Raw genomic sequence first — 24,392 nt, forward strand, 5'->3', positions numbered from 1 at the left:
CACACATGTATATATGTGTGTATATGTATATGTATATATACATATATATGTATATATATACACACGTGTGTAAGGAGCCCTGGGGTGCTCTGCTGCTAACTGAAAGGCTGGTGGTTTGAACTCACCAGTCAGTCTGTGGGAGGAAGATGTGGCAGTCTGCTCCCATAAAGATTACAGCCTTAGAAACCCTCTGGGGCAGTTCTTTTCTGTCCTATAGGGGCGCTATGAGTTGGAATTGACATAACAACAACACTTGTATGTATGTATATATTATATTTATGCATATACGTGTATGTGTATTTATATCTGTACCATTTCCTTCGACTTGTTGTCTTATACTGGTATTCCCTTCTAAAGAGTGATAAAAAGTTTTCACTTTAAATACATTTAAGTTAAAAAGGGGGAAATTGTTCTAAATAAAATATCAAGCAAATAGATTATAGGTACCATATAGAATGACAAAAATAATGGTGATAGAAAATGGTGGAAGTTTAGTGAACACTATCTAACCTAATCTCCTCTGTTTACAGGAAAGTGAGACCAAGAGAATTGCCTAATTCACTGCCACCCAACTATGTAGTGCTCTTTTCGGTACATAAAAGTATAACAACAACAAAAACAGTATAACAGCATAACAAAAGTTATCCACACGCATATCAGATGTTCTTCCCAAATAAGTAAAGTAACTGAGATCCACGAAACTTACTGGCAAATATATTCTGCATACTAACTCAGAAAAAAAAAAACCAGAGAATAAGTTTAAACCCCAGATCTGTCCTTTCTAGTTGTGTACCAATGAGAAATCACTAGACCTTCCTGAACCTCACTTTTTTCATCTGTTACAAAACAAAGAAACAAACCCAACAAAAATATAACTCTACTTATCTCGTAAGATTTTAAGAATTAAGGAAGATGACACTGTAAAGTCCTGGAATACATAAAGTTATAATATAATGCAGCATTGATTTTCTTCTTCCTCCCTTAAAATATATTTTGGGTTTTGAATTCTTTCTTAAATTGTACTTCTCCCATTCCCAGATGAATGTGCTATTCAAATAGCTGGTAAGATTCTCAGGTTCACTTGTCAAGAATTATGAGAAAACTAAGGAACACTTTCCATTGAGAGCAAAATTAGGGGCAGCAGTGGAGCCTCTGAGAGTTTTTTAAGAGCAGATGAAGAGGTAAAAACAGTGTTAAGCCCTCTTCCCCTCCTCTTGGCCAGTAGGATTTAACACAAACAGGATATACTACTCTAACCACGCTAATCCTCTGCAGTGCATGGCTCCTTATATTAGAGTCCAATAATGACAGTTATGGGGAGAAGTGACCTTTTAAAATATTATATTTTCTTCCTTAAAAAGAAGCACAGAGATGAATAAATGCAGCAATCATCTCATCTCTCTGTCTTTGCTGTTGTTAGGTGCTGTCAAGTAGATTTTGACTTACACCAACCCCATGTGACAAAATAGAACTGCCCCATAGTGTGTTCTAGGCTGGAATCTTTATGGGATCAGATTTGCCAGGCCTTTCTCCCACAGAACTACTGGGTGGGTTCGAACCACCAACCTTTTGGTTAACAGCTGAGCACTTAACCATTGCACAACCTATATAGATATTTGTAGTCACCATGAAAAGGCACCCCTCGGATCTCCTGCTGTGGGAACGGAGTTGACTGAGAACTGTACTACTGTCCCCTCTGGAGTCACCACTGGGTTTGTGCTGAGGCCACGCTTCCATGGCCTGCTCTCAGCCACTGACTGTGCACAGTGGAGAAACGAATTCATGCCCATTCTTGTGAAATGTGGGAAAACTCTGCTGGGTGACTTTGGCTTGAGGACTCACCATTTTCCTGGCTGAAACTTTTCTAGAATGTGCTGCAATCTGAGGCTCTTCCTAGCCAATCTTCTTTCCTTTTCACTCTCCCTTCACTGTGACAGACTTGCATTGCCATCTGAAGCCTCTCCCACCTTCTCCTGCTCTCTCCCCCTCATTCTTCACAGATGTTTCCCAGAATAAACCTCTTACATGTCTAATCTCGCCTTGATGTTTGCTTCTCAGAAGACCCAAAATAATACATTATTCCAAAAGTCCAACGGCTGCCAAATAGACACTTTTGCACAAGATTTAAAATGAGTAAACTAGCCTGGGACTTGGACATGTCCTGTTGGTTATAGTAGAAAGGGAGGGGGGGATCTTTTCTGTTAGCATTTTGTGTAAACTTATGACCACACTTAATCACCCAAAGTATACCTTCACTGACTACCAGATGTGTCATTAACTATTTCTGAAAAAAGTGAAATAAAATCACCCAGCATGAGAATACTGTGGAATAAGTCAATACTAACAGATGGTGTTTATTTTGTCACTGCTTGTGTTAAAAAATTACCACCTAGCCCCATCAAATCCGTTTCTTTAAGGTGGAAGCTTTATATAAAAGCTGCTACAGAAAATGCAGTATTTTATCCACTGTCATTGAGTTCCTTAAAATATGAGCACTTGTTTTCATGGTTTTCAGTTTTCTAGGACATGGTGCAATACACAGGAGATGGGTTTGTATAAATCTGACACGATGGAGTATTTTGCCAGCAGCTCTGTCTTGCAACATGCAATCTGTTTTGTTTTTCAAACAAAGTTGGTAAATAAGTTAGTTGGAGTACTAGCGTTTTGAGGACAAAGACAGAAATCCCTCAATTAAACAACCTCTGCAATGGACACAGCCTATATGCCCAACGATAGCGGATCATTTAAATACATTATTTAAAAATGATGCCATAGAAAAATACATAACAACATAAGGAAATGTTCACAATGCATGAAGTGATAAAACTTTTTTAAAAATGAGTAAAATAGGGTGCCATTTTTGCTTCAAAATACGCATACACCCACCCTTCACTTACGGACATGGTTAGGTTCCAAAGACCAGGGCGTTATGTGAAAATTGGTGTAATACAAAAATGGAGGATGACTACATCATTACACAACTGTCAAATTACATCGTTACATAGCTGCCAACCCACTGAAAATAATCACCCAGCCAAGGTGACACATAACGTTAACCATCACAGCCAGCATTACTCTTGCCTCGCACCTCGCCGTCTGTTACTGCCAGATGTACATCGTTAATGAGCAAAATAGTCGGGTAGTAGATTTTTTACTATTGTTGTAAACGCAAAAGGTTGGATAACAAAACAGTCGATAAGTGAAAAGTAGATGTACTTAGAGGCAGTATAACCGAATTTTTAAGGAAATCTAGAAGCAAACTGTGTGAGCGCATATCCTGGCTCTGCCACCTACTATGTTTATAACCTTGCTAAAATCACTTGCCCTTTCTCTGCCCTCATTTCTCCGTAAACTGGGGATAATAATAATATGGGACTCTTCTGAGGATTAAATGGAAAGCATTTTTCAAAGTATCTGGCACACAGTAAGTGCTATATAAATACTACTATTATTATTTTGATTTTGATTACATATAATTGCAGAGAAAGGACTGGAAACATATTTCTCACAATGTTGATAGCAATTCTTGCTAAGTGGTAGGATTGCAGATGATTTTCCAATATTCTTTTCTTGGCTTATTTGTTTATTCTAATGTTTTCTCATATATACAAAAATGTGCCATTTAAAAAGGAGGAAGGGGAGAAAAAAACAGCGGAGGAAGGAAAATTCTTGCCTGCTTTTGACATACCAAATTTTGCTACTATAAATAGCATATAATTGTATGGATAAAGTGGCCTAACTTTTTTAAAGTCTTAAAGACTCTTGATCACTTAGAATTTCACTTAAAATACCTTAACTAGAACATCTGTGAACTCTCAACCTCAATGCTAGCACAGTAAGTGAACAAAATTGCATATCAATCAATGTGGCTATGGAACAAAGTGAAAACATGAGGTACATGTAGAGATAATTTATACTTAATCCACAAGCTGTGGTATATATGTGCTCTCTTCCCCAATGCTTCTGTTTTACCCTCCTCTATTAATGGGAATCAACTCGACAGCAACGGGTTTGTTTTTTTTTGGTTATGATGAAGATTGAGGAAACTTCTTAATTCACAAAACAATGGTCTCCATCACCTTTTTGCATATGCATAATTTTAAAAAAATGTGCTGGCAATTATACTGAGTAAATATGTAAATCATAAATGCATATATGCTCTAAATATATAAATAAGTCAAATGTTACATGGGTGCCATCTTGGTTTAAAATGATTGACTTAAAGAAATAAAACCTAAGTTATCTCTTGTCCTTTATAATACAGCTTGAGTCAGTCAGTTTTCTCTGAGGTTATCAGAGGACAAATCACTAAAAGTCAATAGCAAAACACCAAAAGATCAAATCAAAGCAGAGATCTCTCCTCCTCCTTGCTCGGCATATCCCTTTTGTTGACCATACATATCTGGCAATATGTTTTATATAATTTGGCAACAAAATTTTCTACAAGTAGAAATCTGGGGATGAAACTAGGACTCTGCCCTGAACTGTGCTTTTCCTTCTCCCTCCAGGATTTCAGCATGTACTTGGGGAATGAGAAGTCGGGCTCTTAAGCTGAGTGTGAGGCCCTGTGTACTAAGATGTCATAAGCTTTACCTCCAGGGTTTCACAATCTCTGATATTTAGGGATCAGCTCCTCCAAGGGCCCCTGCATCCCAGCAAAGCTACAGTGGTCTATCTCTACTATTTTTTCTTAATCTCAAGAGTTAGATTGGCCACAAAGAAAATTCCAGAACACATCTCTGAACATAATCTCATTCCATGAGTTGGCCCTCGGATACCGGAGAGGTTACCATAGAAACTCATCAGGCCCCACTTATGCTGAGACCTACCTGTCTTTCTACTCTGTAAACATGTTTCCATTTTTAAAGCCCTCACTGAATCAAAGTGATTGTTGTGCAGACACTACCTGAAGAAAATAGATCCTCCAAGTAAACACATGGCAACCCTTGGACTCAAATAGATGCCAGAGAGGAAATGAAGGTCAATAAATGTGCTACAGCTCCTTTAAACACTTAAGTCATCAAGACATGCATCATTATGCACCCAAGATAGCAGACCTTTTCCATCTCTAATCTAAAACATTAAGGATAGGAAAAGTCATAGGCTCTACAAAAACAATCTTTTTGGTCACTGAAGCATGACTCTGCATTGCTTAAGCATTTAAGAAGAAAATGGCCTACACTTCCTACACACACGTGCACAATGTGTCTTCACAAAGATCTCCTTTACCAGAGGACAGGTAGAGTGCCACTTGGTAAATAACAGTAAGTGATCGATCGACTCCAAGTCTTGTTAGGTGCCAGGCACTCTTTTAAATGCTTTAAAGCATTATTTTATTTTAATCTTCATATCAATCTTATGAGATATGTACTTTCATTATCCTCCATTTTACAGACAAGGAAATTGAAACTAAAAAGTGGTAACTGACTTGCCCAAGGTAACACCGCTACTAGTGGCAGCGCTGGATTCCAACTCAATCCACCTCATTCCACAAGCTGATAATGATCTGATTCTACAAGCTGGTAGTCAACTATGTTGTTGTTGCTGTGTGCCGTGGAGTCAGTTCTGACTCACAGCAACCCTCTATGACAGAGTAGAATGGCCCAATAGGGTTTCCAAGGCTGTAAATCTTCATGGAAGCAGACTGCCATAACTTTCTCCCACAAGGTGGCTGGTGGGTTCGAACCGCTGACCTCTCAGTTAGCAGCAGAGTGTTTAACCACTGTGCCAACAGGGATCTTTGTAGTTGACTATAAAACTCTACTAAAAATGATTATGGGGACTGTCATCCAGCCTTGGTGATTCCATGCCCTCTATACCCTTTAACCAATTTTGGAAAGGCAAATGTGCCCTCTAGGTAGCAACAGGCAGAGCTGATTTTTAATCACCTGTCATAGACTATTGTGTATTATTATTGTTTATCTATCCATCATGAATCACCTGAACCACACTGTCCTCTTGATGATGTTTAGAATTAAGTCATTTTGAAGATTTTGACTAAAAAAGTCCTTCATGTTTTCACTATACTTTTGCAAGCACTGAAGCCAGGGAGAAGCCACTAATATAAGGTAGGGATGAGAAGTCTCTGAAGAAGAATTACTGACATAGCGAGAAACCACTGAGATATTGAAAGTGCACTTCCTCCCAAAAGCATCTGAAAGACCATTTCAAAGATTCCCTAGGAAAGAAAGGAGAAGAGAGAGCAAGAGAGAGAGGGAGAGAGACGGAGAGAAATTGATCAATTGATTCAAGATGGAATAAAACTCAGTGTTTCAGGTGCTTGAGGTATGAAAATAGGAGGGCATAGTTTACTTTGGCATGGCAATATGGGGTATGTGGAAATAAAAGGAAGAAATAACTTATAATCTTCACTGATGGTTTTATTTTCACCCTTAAACTATGTATTTGAGTCAATGTTTCAAAAAATATTATTTATATTCATTAGTATAAACATCCCAAATTCTCTTTCCAAGTTAGTTTCTGAAGCTGCAAAGTTTGGCAGGAATGAGAAGAATCCCTTAACTATTCATGACTAATAACTCCACACGAAGTTCCCAGTATCTATTTCTAATATATGACACTAGGATGTGAGCCACCAAGGCAGCAATGAGTACCTATTCAGAGCTGATGGTCAAGAATCCATAAAATCACATTTGGGTTCCAATTTGGCCTCTCCACTTACAAGTCATATAGTCCTGGGCTAATGGCTTAAACTATACATGTTTCAGTTTCCTGAATCCACAGTATGGTGACATTAACAGAATCTATCTCTGTGGCATGATTAACTGGGATAATGCATGTTATCCCAGTTAATGGTTCCTATAATAGGTGATCAATAAAGATAAGTGTATTTGTTATGACAAAGGACTTTTGGTGATAGAAGACAATAATTTAATGTCCTTAAAATGGCACACGGCATAGTTTATTATCAAACTATTTTAACCAAATTCTGCCACTGATCCCCATCTTGCAAATGAAGAACAATGGGCAAAGGTATTTAATTTGAGGAATCTTTCCTTACATATTACCCAAGCTCTGTCTGAGGGCACAAGATTTCTTCATTTGTTGCATGACTCATTCCCCCAGTCTTACCTATTCACTTGCACCTCGAATGAGATGTCAGTATTTGCTCTCATTCTTGATTAGGCAGATAAAGAGTGGTGCATTTTTGATGCTGAAGGCATAGGAAATAAACTGGGAGTTTCCAGAATGCAAAAGCCTCCTGCTCTGTGCCAGTGCCAAGACAAAGGCTACCCTGTGTCAACCAACAACCAGGCAGCATCATTTAGAAAAGATAATCAACCAGTTGGATAAGTGGCCAAGGTTGAGACCATGTCTCATGTGGAATTGTCCATGGGCGTTAAAGACTCCATCAGAGAGGCTTGCATGTGCACTTGATGTTTTTCTTCATCAAAATAAATCTTATTGTTGGTCATGATCCTTTTACTGAATTATGACTGGAGAAGATGAGCTGGCACAGTGGTTCCATTGCCAGCAGCTGGAGTTAGTCCTCCGGTTGTCCCACTGCCACATCCACACAGGGTGTGCGATTTGTCCTTTCAGAAAGCTCGGGGAGCCAAAGGCAAGCGCAATGGCCACCCAGCCACCCCAAAGGCCTTTCTTTTATCCAAGTAGTACATGCATTTTTAATTTAAGAATACTTCCAATTACATTAGAATCATCATAAATAAGAGTACAAAGTATTAGAGAGGGAAGCTGGCAGGTCATTCACAGATTGATTGTTATTAAAATTAGCATTATTATGATTCCATCCATTATTTCTACACTTTGGAACGTTTTGTTTTCTTCCGAAGCACTTCACATGCTCTTGTGAGTTTCATTATAATGTCAGGTGCCCCTTTCATAGCAACATAAATTTCATGTCTGACAAATATGGTTTTCCCTATCTCAGGAAACCATGCTATTTGGTGCATGGAGAAAATGACAATGTTATTTCTAATGCTGCCTGTGTTTATTCTCTTACATAAACCCAATTATCAGCAGGTTTGGGGATCTCATTACATTCAACCAGATGCTTATGTAACAACAACACACTCTAGTTTTTAATGATAAACATAATGGACATTATTCTCTTACACAAAGACAGTGTTCTTCTCCTAATGGGTTAATGATATTTGCACAACCCGGAAGCAGGATGACATCATAGGAACCAACTTTCCCCTGAACAACTAGGACAGAGTAATATAAAAATGGCAGTCAGGGCCATGCCAGTTTTCTTTACTTTGCTCTCTCTGATACCCAGTGAGGAAGAGTAGCATGGTTCTACCTGTCTTAGAGCTACTGAAGAAGACGGCAAAAAATATTCAAATAAGTAACTATATACAATTAATACAGATTATGATAAGTGCTATGAAAGATCTAAATGTAGTTGCCATTATTATCATTATCCATTTGTACAGGAGACTTACAATAACAGACATATCCAACACATTAAAATGATACCATGTGTCTTAATAGCAGTAGGATCTTTGGATATAGAGATAGATTAAAAAAAAAAAAAAAAACCATTGCCATCAATATATAGATATGTAATTTGAAAGTTTTAACTTGGGAAAAAGAACATATACTTATTTTCTTTCCTCATTGTTATTTATGGTCTCCCTATGAATAAAACAACAAAGGGTAAACCATAAGTAAAATTATTTTCTAGAAAAGTAAGCTATGGACAAAGCTTGACTACATTCTATCAAATATCTAATATCATAAGTCTCACTGTTTTACCCAGGGTTCTCAGCTTGCCTGAGAGTTCAACACATACTACTCTTCCTAAAGGGCTATAAGCATATGTATATATATAAAGGATCAACAAAAAATCACCACATAAGAGGAACACCAATAGAATGAAGGAAGAGAAACAACTATCCCAGAGAAAATAGATTTTGCCAGAATCCAAAAAGAGAATTATTTTTGAAAACTTTTTATAATTATTAGCCATACAGAGGTGCAAGAGGGTTCTGCATCTATAACAATAGGATTCTATGAAAAATTGTACGTGCACTCCTCTCTTTTAACACACGCGCGCGCGCACACACACACACACACACCCCCCTAAGAGAATGGCTAAATATCAGAACGGACATAGCTAAAGAATGAATAAGTGATTTGGAAGTAAAGTCTAGAAAATCTCCCAGACATATGAATAAATGGAAAAAAAATGACTGGCCAGATTTGATGAGGATATAGAAAACAGGGCATTCCTATACAACTGGTGGGGCATACATGCTTTGATTCAGCAAGTGTAATTCTAGGAATCTGTCCTATCAAGGTATATATACAAAGATGTCCATTTCAGCATTGGTTATACAACTGAATAAAATAGAAATAATTTAAATGCCCATTAATAAGGGAATGACAATTAAATCCCTGCATTTCCATTTCTAGAATCAGCTGCAGCTGTTAAAGGAAATGAGCTAGAATGTATGTTCCAAATGGAAAGATACCCATGATACACTATTAGAAAAAAGCAAGCTGCAGAACTATATACAGGGCAGAATCGCCTTTTTTATTAAAAAAGAAGAGAAACAAATTCCTTGAATGTGTTCAATGCTGAAAAAATTCTGAAAGAATTCAAACAATACTGTTGGAAGTGTGTTTTGCACTATGAGGTTTAATGGGCTTATCAAACAATTCCTAAGTATATATAATTATTTAGTAAGAACTTCCTTTTGTAAGTGTGACTTTGTTATTGTTTAAAATGTCAAAATAGGAAATTAAATTAGGTTAAAACATTACGCAGTTAGTAACTCAAATCAGCTATTTTTTTCTCACAATTTTAGTGAAATTATTTTCTAGAGGCATGCATATAATAGCAACATTCAAAGATGGTTTGCAACATAGAACCAATTGAAGTTTATTTCTTATCATGTACCAAACATCTAAAATGTGTCAAGCAGTGTGTTAGGTTCTAGATTTATAAATATGCCTGTAAAGAACTCACAGTGTCACAGGGAATATAGAAAAATAAGTAATTGTAACTGAGAATGATAAGAGTGCATGTTCTAGATACCTGCTTTGATCTCAAAGTCATGCCATTTCCACCTCCTAAGCGTGCACTTCTCTGGATCTCCAACCTCATATGCTAGTCTGGGCCAGCATCTCCTCTTGTCTGGTTTATAGCGGCTACAGCTTCTTAACTAGTTCCTACTTATCCTCTTGTTTTCCACACCTTGGCCAGACTGAGCTTTCTAAACTATGGATCTCTTCATGTCATTCCCTGCTTAAAAATATTTTTCTACCCTTTAGCTAAGGTTCTAATTATAACTTAGAAGGCTTTTTAATATATCTTCTTCTTATACCCCCTATGGAGCAGTTCTACTCTGTCCTATAGGGTCACTATGAGTTGGAATCAACTTGATGGCAAAGGGTATGTCCCCTACTTGTCTTCTGGCCTTCTCCCTCCTGCCCGTAACTTTCAGTTCTTTAGACCACCACTCCTACATTTACCCCAAGTCCTATATAATGCCTCTTTGCCTGGAAACCTCTCCCCCAACTTCTTTGCTGAATTGCTATGTATCCTTCAGATTTAACACTATTATTATTTTCTTGGGGAGTTTTTTATAACCTATTCTAAGCTGGGGTTCCTCGTACATTTTTTTCCAAGAGCCCCCGTTCGTACTTGTTTTCTCTGCAAGTCTGTAAGCACTGTAAAGCACGGCTTTGAACCAGTTCATTCTGGTTCAAACCCCTGCTGAGAATTTGCATTTCCACACCAGATACACTGAATCAGAATCTACATTTTAACGAGATTCTTATGTATACATAAGAATTACCTGGCGATCGGTAAGAATCACCTGGGGACCTTGTTAGTAAACCTACATTTTAACAAGATACTTATGTATACATAAGGATATATACCATTGTATGTATACTTATAAATGCTATAAGAATCACCTGGGGATCTTGCTAAAATGTAGATTCTGATTCTGTATATCTGGGATGGAAATGCAAATTCTCAGCAGGGGTTTGAACTAGAAAGAACCAATTTGAAACCCTGGTATAAAGGCAGGAACCATTTCTTTCTTTACCACCATCTCTAGTTCCTAGAACTGGCCCCAGCATAAAACAGATTCAACGTTGGTTGGATTCAATACTTAGGCTGCAAAGCTTAGGAGCACCAAGAGAGTCCTTTACAGCCTGGATGATAATTTCTCAGAAGCCCGTGATTTGAAGGATGACAAGGAGAAGAGAAAGGCAATGCCAGGGCAGAATTATGATATCTTACCAGGTGGCCAGGAAGACTGTGGGCACTTAAAATAAAAGAATATCTTGGCCAATGAAAAAATTAGACTTAAAAAGTTTACCATGATGAAACATAATGCATAAATGCTATTCATTCTAAAAAAGATCTCAGCCTATCCTGGATACCACTGCATAAGGGTTCAGCTTTCCTTTTTCAACATGTGAAGACAGAGAATGCATTTTGGATTCTTTATCAGTATAACCAGTCTGCAGAACATCAATCCTGAACAAAAATCTAAACTGCTTCAAACGCCACAGATTATAAATTCCTAATAATGCATTTTAGGAAAACAGCCTGGGAAATTAATTTCTAAAATTCCTGTATACATTTACACCACCCATTGCCATCGAGTTGATGCTGACTCATAGTGACCCAATAGGACAGACTATAACTGCTGCCATAGGGTTTCCAAGGGGATAAATCTTTACAGAAGCAGACTGCCACATCCTTCTCCTGCAGAGCAGCTGGTGGGTTCGACTACTGGCTTTTCGGTTAGCAGCTTAACTACTGTGCCTCCAGGGCTCCTTTCTGTATACATTATTGTTTCTAAAATTAAAATTTGCATTCAGCACAAATTGGGAAAAGTAGTTAAGTTCAATTATGAATATATTGAAATTAATCATGACTCCTTAACTTTAAATAAGTCTAATTATGCCTAATCTGAACTGAATTAAAAAAGGTATGCATTTTCAAAAGAAATACATCTATAAAACTTGTTGATAATATATGCATTCATATCAGGATTTCTGAATGGAAAATATGCTTTTATTTCAACAGCCAGAGCTTTGAAATCTATTGAATTACCTATTTTATTTTTATCATTTGATTTTCACCATATGAATGTAGAAAAATAAGCATCTTATAGCAATATGGTTTAACATATTATTAATACTATTTTTTTCCTAGGTGGATCTTGCAGACTGTATAAATAGATGATAACAGGGTAAATCACATTTTAAAGTTAGAGGGAAATCAGAAAGGCTATAGGAAATAGTCCTGTGGCAGCTGATATGAAATTATAGGTACTTCATCAAAACTCAGCTAGCCCCAGTTACCTCATAACTCATGCTTAGAGCTTCATAATGAGATTAGGTTTTCAAGAGGGTGCATTTGTGTTTTGGTTTTCTTTTAATCACTTTATGTTCAGCTTGGCTTCCAACTGACTACTGATTGACTATAGCCATCATGGTGAGAATAAAGAGATAGTCAACTTTGCCGAAGAAAAGTTATTAAATTTTAGTTCTCCTAAAGGGAAACATTTCCTGCAACAGTAATTGAAAAAAATAAAATCTTTATTGGCATCCTTTGAGGGAAAATACAATATTCAACATTTAGGCTGCAGCTAGATAGGTAAAGGAATTACAGATTTGAAGCAATTATACAGACAAAGTCAGCCCAGAAAATTGGTTGTGAGAGAAGGTGTTTTGTCTGCTGTTTTTCAGGTTTGGTTGGCAGCAGTGGTTTCCTATTCTTTACTTTCACTCACTGACACACTCACTTATGCCACAAACATTTATTGAATACCTACAAGTATGATTTATCTTGGTCTTTGAATGAGATGCAGTCTAATGGGCCACTGGGGGTGGAGCCAAAGACTAACAAATAAATGGACTTGAAGGTAGCAAGTGCTATAATAGAAACACAGACTGCTGAGGGAGCACAGAGGAAAGAAAAGAATGACTCTGTTTATAGAATCTGCTTGTTAGATATTTTTACCAATCTCCAGACACCATTCCATTGCCACCAGAATGAAAAAGGCTCTGAGGTGAGTGTATTATTGTTTTTGTTGTTGTTAGGTGCTGTCAAGCCAATTTCAACTCATAGCTGCCCCATGTGATAGAGGAACTGCCCCGTAGGGTTTTCTAGGTTGTGGCACAGTGGCTAAAGTGATTGACTGCTAACTGCAAGGTTGGTGTTTCAAAATCACCAGGGGTTCTGCGGGAGAAAGATGTGGCAGTCTGCTTCCATAAAGATTTACAGCCTTGGAAACCCTATGGCGTCTCCATGAGATGGAATTGACTTGATGGCAATGCATTTAGTTTGTTGTTTTGGTAATCTTCACAGGAGCAGATCACCAGGTCTTCCTCCCGCAGAGCCCTGGGTGGGTTCTAACATCCTTTCAATTAGCAGTCAGGTGCTTAACCATTGTGCCACCAGGGTTCCTTATTGAGTATATAGGAACTGTTTTTTATGACTTATTTGGAAAGGCAGGACTAATCTGCTATATGTGACAATGATCAATGTTTCATGTTTTTTTTTTAATATTTATTTTACCCTTAACAGAAATATAACACATGTTCACTGTAGAGAATTTAGAAAATTTAAAAAAAAAAAAACAGAAAGAAATAGAAAAATGACCTGTACTTTTACTGTCTGGATATATCCATAATTTTATTGCAGATATTTCTAATCTTTAGTGTGGGGGAAGCGTATGTGGCTATATTAAAACCTATTTGTTGTAAATAACAGGAGCTCCTAGGTAGACTACTTTGTAACCTACTATTTTAAATTTAATAATATACCACAAATACTGTTCCATATCTTTAAATATTGTTCTATCTCATGATCTTAATAGTCACATATGATTTTATTGCATTAATACAATAATTTATTTAACCAATTGTTTATTGATGAACATTCACACTATTTTCAGTTCTTCTATATTTTACACAATGTAGTAGCTTGGATTTGTTAAATTTGGGAAAGAAAACTAAAACGAAACCCATTTGAACCATATTTCATTCAAATTTATTTTAAAATTTCTAATATTATCAACAAATAGTTTTATAGTATTTTTTAAATTATTATTATATTTTGAAGTATATGTTGAAACCACATTGCTCAAAAAATATCTGAAGCTTTCTACAGAGTTTCATGCTGAAAAACAAAACTAAAAACAAGATGTTTGGTGAGATCACAAATAAGGGTTGGAAAAACGAGAAGAGAACAGAGATAAATATAGTACACAGAATACATGCCATAATTATTGATAGATTTTGGTGGAGGGAAGTAAAAAATCTAGCTCTGATTTGCCTACCAACCAACAAAAACAGAAATGTAATATCTAGTCATAAAACTGATAATGCCTGACAAAGGAAAACAAAACAAACAAACAAACAAAAAACAGTTGTTCTTTATCCCAGTATCCCAGTGTGCCAGTGCTAAGTCAGGAAAAATGCTTTCTTGCATATCCTCATAAAGAGCTGCGTGATCTTGATATGAAACAAACAGCGATATCCTCAACAACAACATAGTCAAAGTAAATACGATTATTTGTGTTATAGAATTGTTTTGTAAAATTTTCCTTATCATCAAGAACAATCAAAATAAACTACGCTTGGGAAATCATTTCAGGTTGTATCTTTTCCTTGAAATAACCGGAAACTCCCTTTAATATTGTTAAGCAAGTATTATGTGTTCTCAGACTAGAAGCTGAATAAGAGATGCAGCGACATTCCTTTGTCCTCTATGTTGAAAGACAGGTAGAAGAGTCTGAATAGGGCACAGAGGAAAAGGCCACCGACAACCTAATGCCCTTATTGTACAACATGCATACATTTAGTTGAGAGAATTACACACAGACATCAGTTGACTCTAAGAGGTCATTATCAGGTGCTCTGTTCCTACATAGTTTAATTAGTTTGACTTTTTCTTGATGGCAAAAAAGCATTAGATTCACAAAAAGGCCTAACATAATCAAAATTTTTCAAGGGCATTTCTGGAATAAGGGGAATCTATGTTTAATTCCAGGGAAACATTGGATTAGTGAAAACATATTATCTATGAGATATAAATGCAGAAAAAAACTGCATATAGCAGTCACTGAGCACAAAAACTATCATTCAAATCTCCCCTTATAGCTTCTGAAACAGAATCATTTGTCATTTTACAGTAAGCCTTCCCGGCCTGATACCTTTCAATCCTGATTACTCTCCTTGTGGGCAGACACAGATGTATAAATTCTGCATGTAATAGAATAATTTTATACTGCCATATTGCTTTGTCCATGTTTTCAAGTCTACCTATTAATTCATCAAACATTTATCAAGTACTCTTAAGTGCTGGGTGTTAGACATAAGCTACAGGTATTATGAGTTCTCTCTTTTCCCCAAGACTGTGTATTCTTAAATAAACCAGGATCCATGTCTTGTACTTTGTATTTTTGAAGGCTGGTTTATGGGCTACTTGTATAGCACTGGGCAAAGGAGGGTAAAGGAAAATGAGTAAAGAGAGCTAGTGAGTGAGATAAAGATGTTTAATTTCAACAGGGGAAAGAAATCTATCTGTATTAAAAAGAAAAAGGCTGAAGTATGAACTGAAGATAGCAGCAGTGGAAAAGATATACACCAACAAAGATTCACGGAAAGGACCTGCTGCTAAAACGGTGATACCTATAACATCCCTAGTCAGGAAAAACCGATTATAGAAAGAATGTTCCACATAAGCATATGTAATGAGTTGTTACAGTATTACGGTACTTAGATGACATGATATTTTGCAAAACTGGCTCTTTGAATGGGCTTGATAATCCACGTTGCTGATTGCAGGTTGTTGTCAAGTATCATGAGGTCAATAAATACTCTTAAGATTTTGAAGTCAGACTGAGTTCTGGTATTTCTATATTACTTAGGTAATATAGGGACTTAGGGAGTGCACAGTCACTGGGACAATCGGGGGAAAGTAGAGGGAAGGTTTCCTGTAACAGTATTATTCGTATAATATTTGTCTTGTACTTTTTATATGAGAATGTGACTCTATGACTTAATATAAAAACCGCTGCTGTTTGTTGAGTATTGACCATGTGCTAGATCTCATTTACTCCTTTTGAGCTAGATACTATTATGTCTTCCAACTATGTAGATAGATAGATGTTTAAAGTCATCAGAATATAAGTATCAGAGCTGGGATTCTAACTTTAACTAGTGTGCTACATTGCCTCCCATAAAAAAAGTCATTAGACCACATGGTCAATAAAATGCCCTAAGATTCTATAAACATGTGTTGTCTTCAAATGACCCCAGGGATGCCATGATTAGAGTCAGGTAGTACTGGTAACACCTAAACATAGCTTGTAGTCACACACTCAGGCCTGGCTCACAGAGGTGCAGGTTGACCACTTGATGCAAAGATGTACTGTGGGTACATACAATTTTAGAAAGCCAAAGAATGTTAATGGAATGATAGCACCACCTCTGTCTGAACGTAGATTCCCTTCTCTCCTCTTGTGAGCCTTATATGGCAATTTTGTCAAATTCTACATCCTTGGGTTTATTTAAATATCAGCAGGTATTCAAAAGTTCTTGTGTATCATACCAAACAACAAGAAACAAAATACTTTGTCTTCCCAATTCAAAAGAAGCATGAGCCATGAATAAACCATTCCAATCTCATTAAACTATAACATTGCTTTAAACAAAAATCTGATTATATCATATTGGCATTGGGCTTAGCCGATGTTTTCAGAGAGAATGTGCTTCTTTCTTTTTTTCCCCACCATTCACTGGTCAGCACATCAGTTTGACAGAATGGGCGTTCTAAGCTGAAGATTTACTTTCTTGCATTTGTTTTCTGAGACAGTGAAATAGAGAATGCAAATATGGGGAATACAAATTTGGAGCTGTCTGGGGCTAGAGCTTAAACAGAGCCCAACGATATAAAGACTGTGGTGTTTTGATAGGGAGACATTTATAAAAGCTTCAGCGTTGACAATGTGACCAGCTAATACATAAACCAATCTAAATTCTGGGTTTAGAAAGTTACATTTCTGTTAACTGATGGTCTTCTGATAAAAGCCCAGATACAGTAGCTCCTGCACTTACATCCACCCATGCTGCCACTACTTACTAAGTACTAACTTGGTGTTTTACATATTTATTTCATTTCATCCACGCCAATACGGAGGTTCTATCAATGCCCCCACTTTACAGATGAGAAAATTGAGACATACAAAGATGATATAGCTTGCCCTAGGTTGCATAGCTAATAAGCACCAGAACCTTTGTCTTAAATTTTTAATGTCTTTTTTTTATTATTCATTTTTTCCCCTCTTACAATTCTGAATTTCAAATCACTGTCTGGGCTGGGAATCTGCCTCCATGGGAAAGGTTTTGAATGTGTGACAGGCATAAATTGTGGGTCTCTGCATTTGAGTTGCATATATACTTTCACGGGCATAAATACTTTAGGGCACCAAATCAAAGGTGAGGACCTCAAGAGTAAACCTTCAAAGATGCTGAGGTAAAACAATGGTGATGGCATGACTGAGTAATCAGTTTTTGACCTCAGGTGACCTGACCTGCATAATCTTGGAAATTCATTTGTCTACATCTAAAGGGCAGCTGAGTTGACTAAACTGCATGTAGGAAGGTCAGAACGTGTCAGCAGAGTGATTGGAGACATAGATATTCAATGTCAATACTCACACACAGCCACACACCCTGGAGTTTATTCCCCTTTTAAAGAGAATGCAATAGAGAAATTCTAGTCAGCAATAAGTTAGCTTTTTCGGGAGTCTAATGACATCATTATAGAACATTCTAACTTTGCTCCGCGGATACATGTTATTTGTGCCCCTGAGGTTCAGTGCTTTCTATCTCAGTTATTCTGCACAGCCTCTCTCTGTGTTGTATCCTTTCCCATATGTTGGAAAAATGAGAGGTTTTATAGACACAAAAGGGTCTGCAATAGTCCCAAGAGCACAAAATATTATTTTATTCATTAGTTGTCAAGTGCCTGCAGGGTTCAAAGAGATAGGTCAGTGGAAGGGTATATATAATATGAATTGTTCTGCACTGAAAAAAAAATAAGGCATTTGTAGGAAGGTGTCTCTAGGGTTCAAATTTAATAGAAACTGCAGATTCAATTGGGGTCTCTCAACTTTGCCCTTTTTCTGAGACCACCAACCTAGAAGTCAGTATCTGAGCAACAATCTTCGATTTTCTTTTTAAGGACTGAATGCCATCCTCCAATGTCCCACAAGCGTCCTTTATGCCAAACACTGAAGCCTTCATGTCCCATTCCTGCCAGCAACCTCAAGTCCCTGAAGTGCAGTGTACACAGTGGGTGCTCCATACATGTCAGTGAGTGAACACAAGTTGGGGGCTTTGTAGAGACAAATGAGTATTTCAGAGGGCTTCTCCAATGGATAACCATGAGGGTCAGCATCCCTCTCAGTCAGTAGTGAGCAAACTTGCTTCGGCACAGAGGCCAAATAAAATGTTAATGGGAACCCTCTATTATACCAAAATTAGAATAACTTCATTAACTTTTTTTCCAATTATCAAAACAGTATACATACATTGAAAAAATTGAAACAATACTGAAAAATAAAAAGCAGACATTCTGTACCACCTAAAACATGCGCTATTTTAAATAATAAAATACATTTAAAATTACTTTACTGAATTCTATCAATAGATACAGAAATTTCCATATGAAAAGTGATTGCTATAAGTCATAACAGACATCAATGTTTAACTCTCTCTGTACAAAATACGGAAGACTTTGTGTAATATATTTTAGAATTATGTGAGTGTGTGTGTGTGTGTGTGTGTGTAGGGGGAAGGGTTACTATCTTCTGAGAAACTGATATGGCTTCTTTTATTAGATGATAAGCATTAGGCAAATCATCACATATTCCTTTTTGCTTTGGCTGCTAGGAAGTACAACAAAAATTTTTGGCTCAATTTGCAGTCTTTCCATAGTAAAGTTTTTTTAGTTTAAATATTTGTGACTCTATCATTCTTTGTTCTTCGGTCAATGTTTTGTCTAAAGTCTTTTTTCTGAGAGAAACAGATGCCTACGTATTCCCCTGTACTCACTTCTGTGAAGATAAGCTTTCATTTAGGAAGCAAACACATAGCACCTGGTTTGATTTTTAGATGACAGAAATCTGCTCTCAATAACTAATAGAGCTTATTATGATGCCAGGACTTCTTCAGAGAGCATCACTTCAGATTACTTGATTCCAAGATTCTACTGCAAGCTTGGCTGAGAAAAATGATGGATCAGAAAGCTTGTCTGTGGAAGGAAGGATCCATTCACCTCTAATCCATTGCTGTCCAGTCGATTTCGACTCACAGAGACCCTGTAGACATATGAAGTTAGATCACAGAAGGCTACATGCTTGGACCTCAGTTCGATATTGAGAAGAAAGAACCTATACTGAACCTGAGTACAGAGATTGAATCTGTCCTGAATCTAATATATGCCATTGGCTTTTATCAAACAATATTATATGTGCACGCAAAACCTGTTTGTGTCTTGGTTAGTAAGAAAAGTCATTGAGGACATTGCCTATGACATCAATCTATATCCCTGATGAAAAGTTAGACATGAAAAATGTATTTTGGAATTTAATCTCTGGAAAACTTTTGTCTTCATGAGTAACTTTTGTTTCCCTAGCCCCAAGCCCATTTTGATAGAAATCTGTGTACTATGAACTTTATGTATAACTGAGAAATTCAGAGCCTAACATCGAAGTTCAGTAACAGCAGCAATGTTGATCCTTCTGATTGACATATTTACATTCAATTTTTTTCCTACATTGTTTTCTATTTTCTATCTCATTACTTTGATGACTGCACTGTATAGTGTAGTTACCTCAGATACTTGTATTCAAAGAGGATAAAAAAGTTAACATTGTTGTGTTTGTGTCTCTAATCTTAAGTTCTCTCAATTTTTTTTTTTTTAGAGAGTTTATGAATGATGAGTGGCACAGACATACATGGGGCACACCCAGACACATATACCCAATTCCTGAGAAATTCATTATATACAACTAAGATTTTATAGTACATAGTTTGGCAGATATTTAGTTTGATAATTTATACATAGATACATGGACCCAGAGAGGCATTGGATATTCACTTCAAAATTCTTCGGTAAGTGTACTATTTGGATTTTATAATCTACTTCTCCAAAAGAACATTCTAATCATAATTATAGTTACTGATAACTGATGCTTTTGAATTATGGTGTTGGTGAAGAATATTGAATATACCGTGGACTGCTAGAAGAATGAACAAATATGTCTTGGCAGAAGTACAGACAGAATGCTCCTTAGAAGCAAGGGTGGCATGACTTCCTGTCCTGCGCTTTGGATGTGTTATCAGGAGGGATCAGTCCCTGGAGAAGGACATTGAGCTTGGTAAAGTGGAAGATCAGTGAAAAAGAAGAAGACCCTCAACAAGATGAAATGACACAGTAGCTGCAATAATGAGCTCATACATAGCAACAATTGTGAGGATGGTGCAGGATTGGGCAGTGTTTTGTTCTGTTGTATATAGGGTCGCTATTAGTTGGAACCAACTCGAAAGCACCTAACAACAACATCAACAATTAACTGAGCACTAACTCTGTGCTTGCAGTGTACTATCTATTTAACATACTCTAACAGATTTCCTTTTTACAACAAGCCACTATGGTCAAAATTATTATCCCCATTTTGTATCAAGAAACTGACGCCAGAGTGGTTAAATAATCAAGCTACCAAGACAGGAGAACTAGGAAATGAATCCGAGTCTGCCTGAATGCAAGCTTATGCACCAAACCACCAATTCATCCTGTCTGAAGCTAGGCAGATCCAAGTACAGTGCTCCTTTAAACCACTAGAGTTCGACCCTCAATAATAAGAAATTACTTTAGCATCATATTGTTCCGGTAGGAACAAAAAAAAAAAGTGTTCTTGGCTGTCTTAGTTAGAATTCAAAATGTATGCATCCCTGTCTCTCAGCAGTGGGGTACCACAGATGTTGGAATCAGGCTTGAGGAAAAGAATAAGGCTTGGTTGCTCAGTCTGGGTGTTAGTGCTCTGTCTTCAACATGGAGTTAATGACATTTCCCCGCCCCAACAGTTTTAACGGGGACACAGTGAACATCAAATGAGGTAAACAATGTGGAAGCACAGGATAAACTGAAAAAGTCCAGTGCAGATAAAAGTGATTAAGACGTCTTAGAATAAGAGAAAGAGCCTCCCTATAGTTGTATAATTGTAAAAAGAAACATATCTCTTTAGATTTCTACATAGCTGCCTAAAGGGAAACACTGCTGCACATCCCTATTTCTCTTAAGATCAGACCCCTTTCTAAATGAGTCATTCCCTGCATGTCTTCAATTGGGGAAATCCTCACTACTGTTAGAAATAAAGGGCAAAAAAGGAAGGGTGGGGTAAATAAAACTCAGTCTTTTCAACAATGTCTGCATCCATAGATTAAAGTTTCCTCATCTATAGGGTGTGGCTAAAACTCTTGACAGTATATTCTCCTATAACAGGTATTTCTATAATAAGTGTTAACTGGTACACCATTGGGAAACATGTGATTAATGTTAGAACAATGCATATGTTTCACGGGTTCATACGTGATTTTTCCAGCCCCTTCACATTTTGTGTCATAGATAACAGCAGTGAAATACGAAGTAAATAATGCAGCTAAAGGCAGAAAGCCATAGAGTAATCGTGCCCGCGTGACTTTCACTCACCCTACATTATTACTTTAGCACATTTTGGCTAAGAGTTCTGTCTTGGAAGGACTTACTGTATGGATCTCCCTGATGTTTGTGTATTTTGCTCTTGTCTCAAAAGCTCAGTAACCTTAACCCTTTATCCTCTTTAGTCAACCTCCTTTAACCTTTTTATTAAAGTCGTGTGTGTGTGTATGTGTGTGTGTGTTTATGCATGTGTGAATGCATATTTACATCTATGTCTATATCTATGTCTACGCCTATAGCTAAAATAATATTCTAAATGAGTAACTTGTTCTGATGATAAATGGATATTTGTAACATGATGGATAAATATATGTATACACACATTCAGATATATTAATACAGACATACATGAAAATCTCAATATAAAATAAAACATTTATTTACATAGGTCTGGTTCTGTGGTTCTTAAATCTGCCTGAATGTCATAATTATTTAGGGAACTTTTATAATCTATAGCAGCTGGACCTCACCCAAGCTGCAGATGAGGAATCTTGGGATGGGACCCAATTTGTGTAGTTCAGTAAAGCTCACTGGATGACTGTGACTTAGCTGGGCTGGAGAAAAATTTCAAAATATTAGATTATAAAAGTCCCTCTTCATAAAATAATAGACTGACTGATTCCTAACCAGTTGTATGACTATGCTTAATGAATATGAGCTTACTAGTTGGCTGATGGACTCTCAATTGTTTCTCCAATTATTTCAGAGCTACTAGAAAACAATAAACTAGTCTCAAAGCAAATTTCATTTTAATTCACATTATTTTTCCAAAGTAGATGCCTACCAATCCCCACTACTTGGCTATGGGGTTGGATACATGTGCATGAGACCACACCACTTCAGTGATGCCCTGTGTCTCTGTCACTCCCTACACTTTGACACCAAAGTCCTAATTCAAAAGGTGGAAAAGAAAAGTGTTACATGATTCCAGATTTATTACCATATGCGGATGGATGTGGACAGGCACATGAAAAGATTCCCTTTAGCTAACTCGGAGAGAGGGAACTTGATAAACCTATATGCCTGGAATAGCATCAGATTCTGTCTCCCTTTCCAAACAGGGACTGTGTTTCTGAGTGAACACAAATGGTTTGGGAGGCAGCAAAGAAGTAGGGATGAACAGAAAAGGAAATGTGACAATAAAGGATGGCAAAATGGACCACCCGGGTCTCCTCTGGACCGTGGTAGAGTTTCCCAGCAGATTGTTGAGGACAGCTTGTGTAACCTAGAGGTGACTGATATAGGAAAATATAAAAGAGGATAGCTTTCAATGAAGATATGGAAGGGTGGAGATAGAAAATGCCATGCCAGGCAAGCCACTGTATAAAGATGCATGTCCTGGAGGTAATAAAGAACATAAGCAGGAATTGTGTTATCTTGTCTAAAGAACTTGCTTTGGCATTAACTTTCCATTAAAAACAAAAACAAAACAAAACCCATTGCTGTAGAGTCAATTCCAACTCATAGCGACCCTATAGGACAGAGTAGAACTGCTCTGTAGGGTTTCCAAGGAACAGCTGGTGGATCAAACTGATAACCTTTTGGTTAGCAGTTGTAGCTCTTAACCACTGTGATACCAGGGCTCCAATTTCCCATTACAACTTATAATTTATTTATTTTTATTGTGCTGAGTATATATATAACAAAAAACTGCCATCTTGACATTTTTTACGTGTGTAATTCAGTGACATTAATTACCTTCACCATGCTGTGCAACCATCACCACTATTCATTTCCAAATTTTCCCATCACACTTAACAGAAGCTCAGTGTCCCCTAATCAATGACTCCCTCTTTCCCCCTCCCTCCCACCCTGGTAACTACTAATAAACTTTTGTCTCTATACATTTGCCTATTCTAGATATTACATATAAGTGGGATCATTCAATATTTGTCTTTTTATGGTTGACCAATTTGACTCAATGTTTTCAAGGTTCATCCATGTTATAGCATGTATCAGGACTTCATTTCTCTTTATGGCTGAGTAATAGCCCATTGTATGTATATACCATATTTTGTTTATCCATTTCTCTGTTGATGGGTATTTAGGTTATTTCCACCTTTTGGCTATTGGGAATAGTGCTGAACGATCAAGTCTATGAATGAGTTTTCCTGAGTTTCCAAGTGCTCTTTTACTATACAGAGAAGATTAGGGTATAAAAGAGAGACAGAGATAGAGATATATATATAGAGAGAGAGAGTTAGAGAGAAAGACAGAGAGAAAAGCAAAAAAGTAAGAGAGAGAGAGAGCAAATGAAGAGAGAGAGAGAGAAAAAACAGAATGAATATCTGGCCAAAGGGAATAAAATTACCAAACAGAACAAACAGGACAGGATGCGGACATACCAGCGTTGACATTGAATCACATTGCCCTTTATAATGTGTATATGTTTAGTAAAATTGCACCGCTCCCTTAGTCCTTATCTCTGGCCACCTTGCGAGTTTTGATCCTTAAAATTACAAAGGGGAGAGAGAAGGATCACAAAGCACTCCCTCTTGGATGCACTGCCATCCGTCTTTTTGATGCGAAACATCTAAAACCAAATTCTCAAAAATAATTTTCCACTGAGCATTTATTCAGAGCTCTGTTTCTCTGGTGATTCTTAACAAAGCTTTTGTTGCTGGTGCCCAGAGGAAAGACTAAT

The 24,392-nt window shown here is 37.1% G+C and overlaps 1 protein-coding gene across 4 annotated transcripts in view; it reads right to left on the reverse strand.

Annotated features, from left to right (window-relative positions):
• Positions 1 to 24,392, reverse strand: part of TENM2 (teneurin transmembrane protein 2) — a 1,072,759-nt gene that overhangs the window by 618,527 nt on the left and 429,840 nt on the right. Inside the window, exon 3 of one of the 4 annotated variants that reach the window (XM_012560116.1) lies at positions 22,097 to 22,104. The exons of the other annotated variants lie outside the window; for them this stretch is intronic. Coding sequence (XP_012415570.1) covers positions 22,097 to 22,104 — 8 coding nt within the window. The remainder of the gene's footprint in view (positions 1 to 22,096; positions 22,105 to 24,392) is intronic. 4 annotated transcript variants of the gene reach the window in all.

Source organism: Trichechus manatus, unplaced genomic scaffold (genome assembly GCF_000243295.1).
Source record: "Trichechus manatus latirostris isolate Lorelei unplaced genomic scaffold, TriManLat1.0 scaffold00011, whole genome shotgun sequence".
Lineage (NCBI taxonomy): Eukaryota > Metazoa > Chordata > Mammalia > Sirenia > Trichechidae > Trichechus > Trichechus manatus.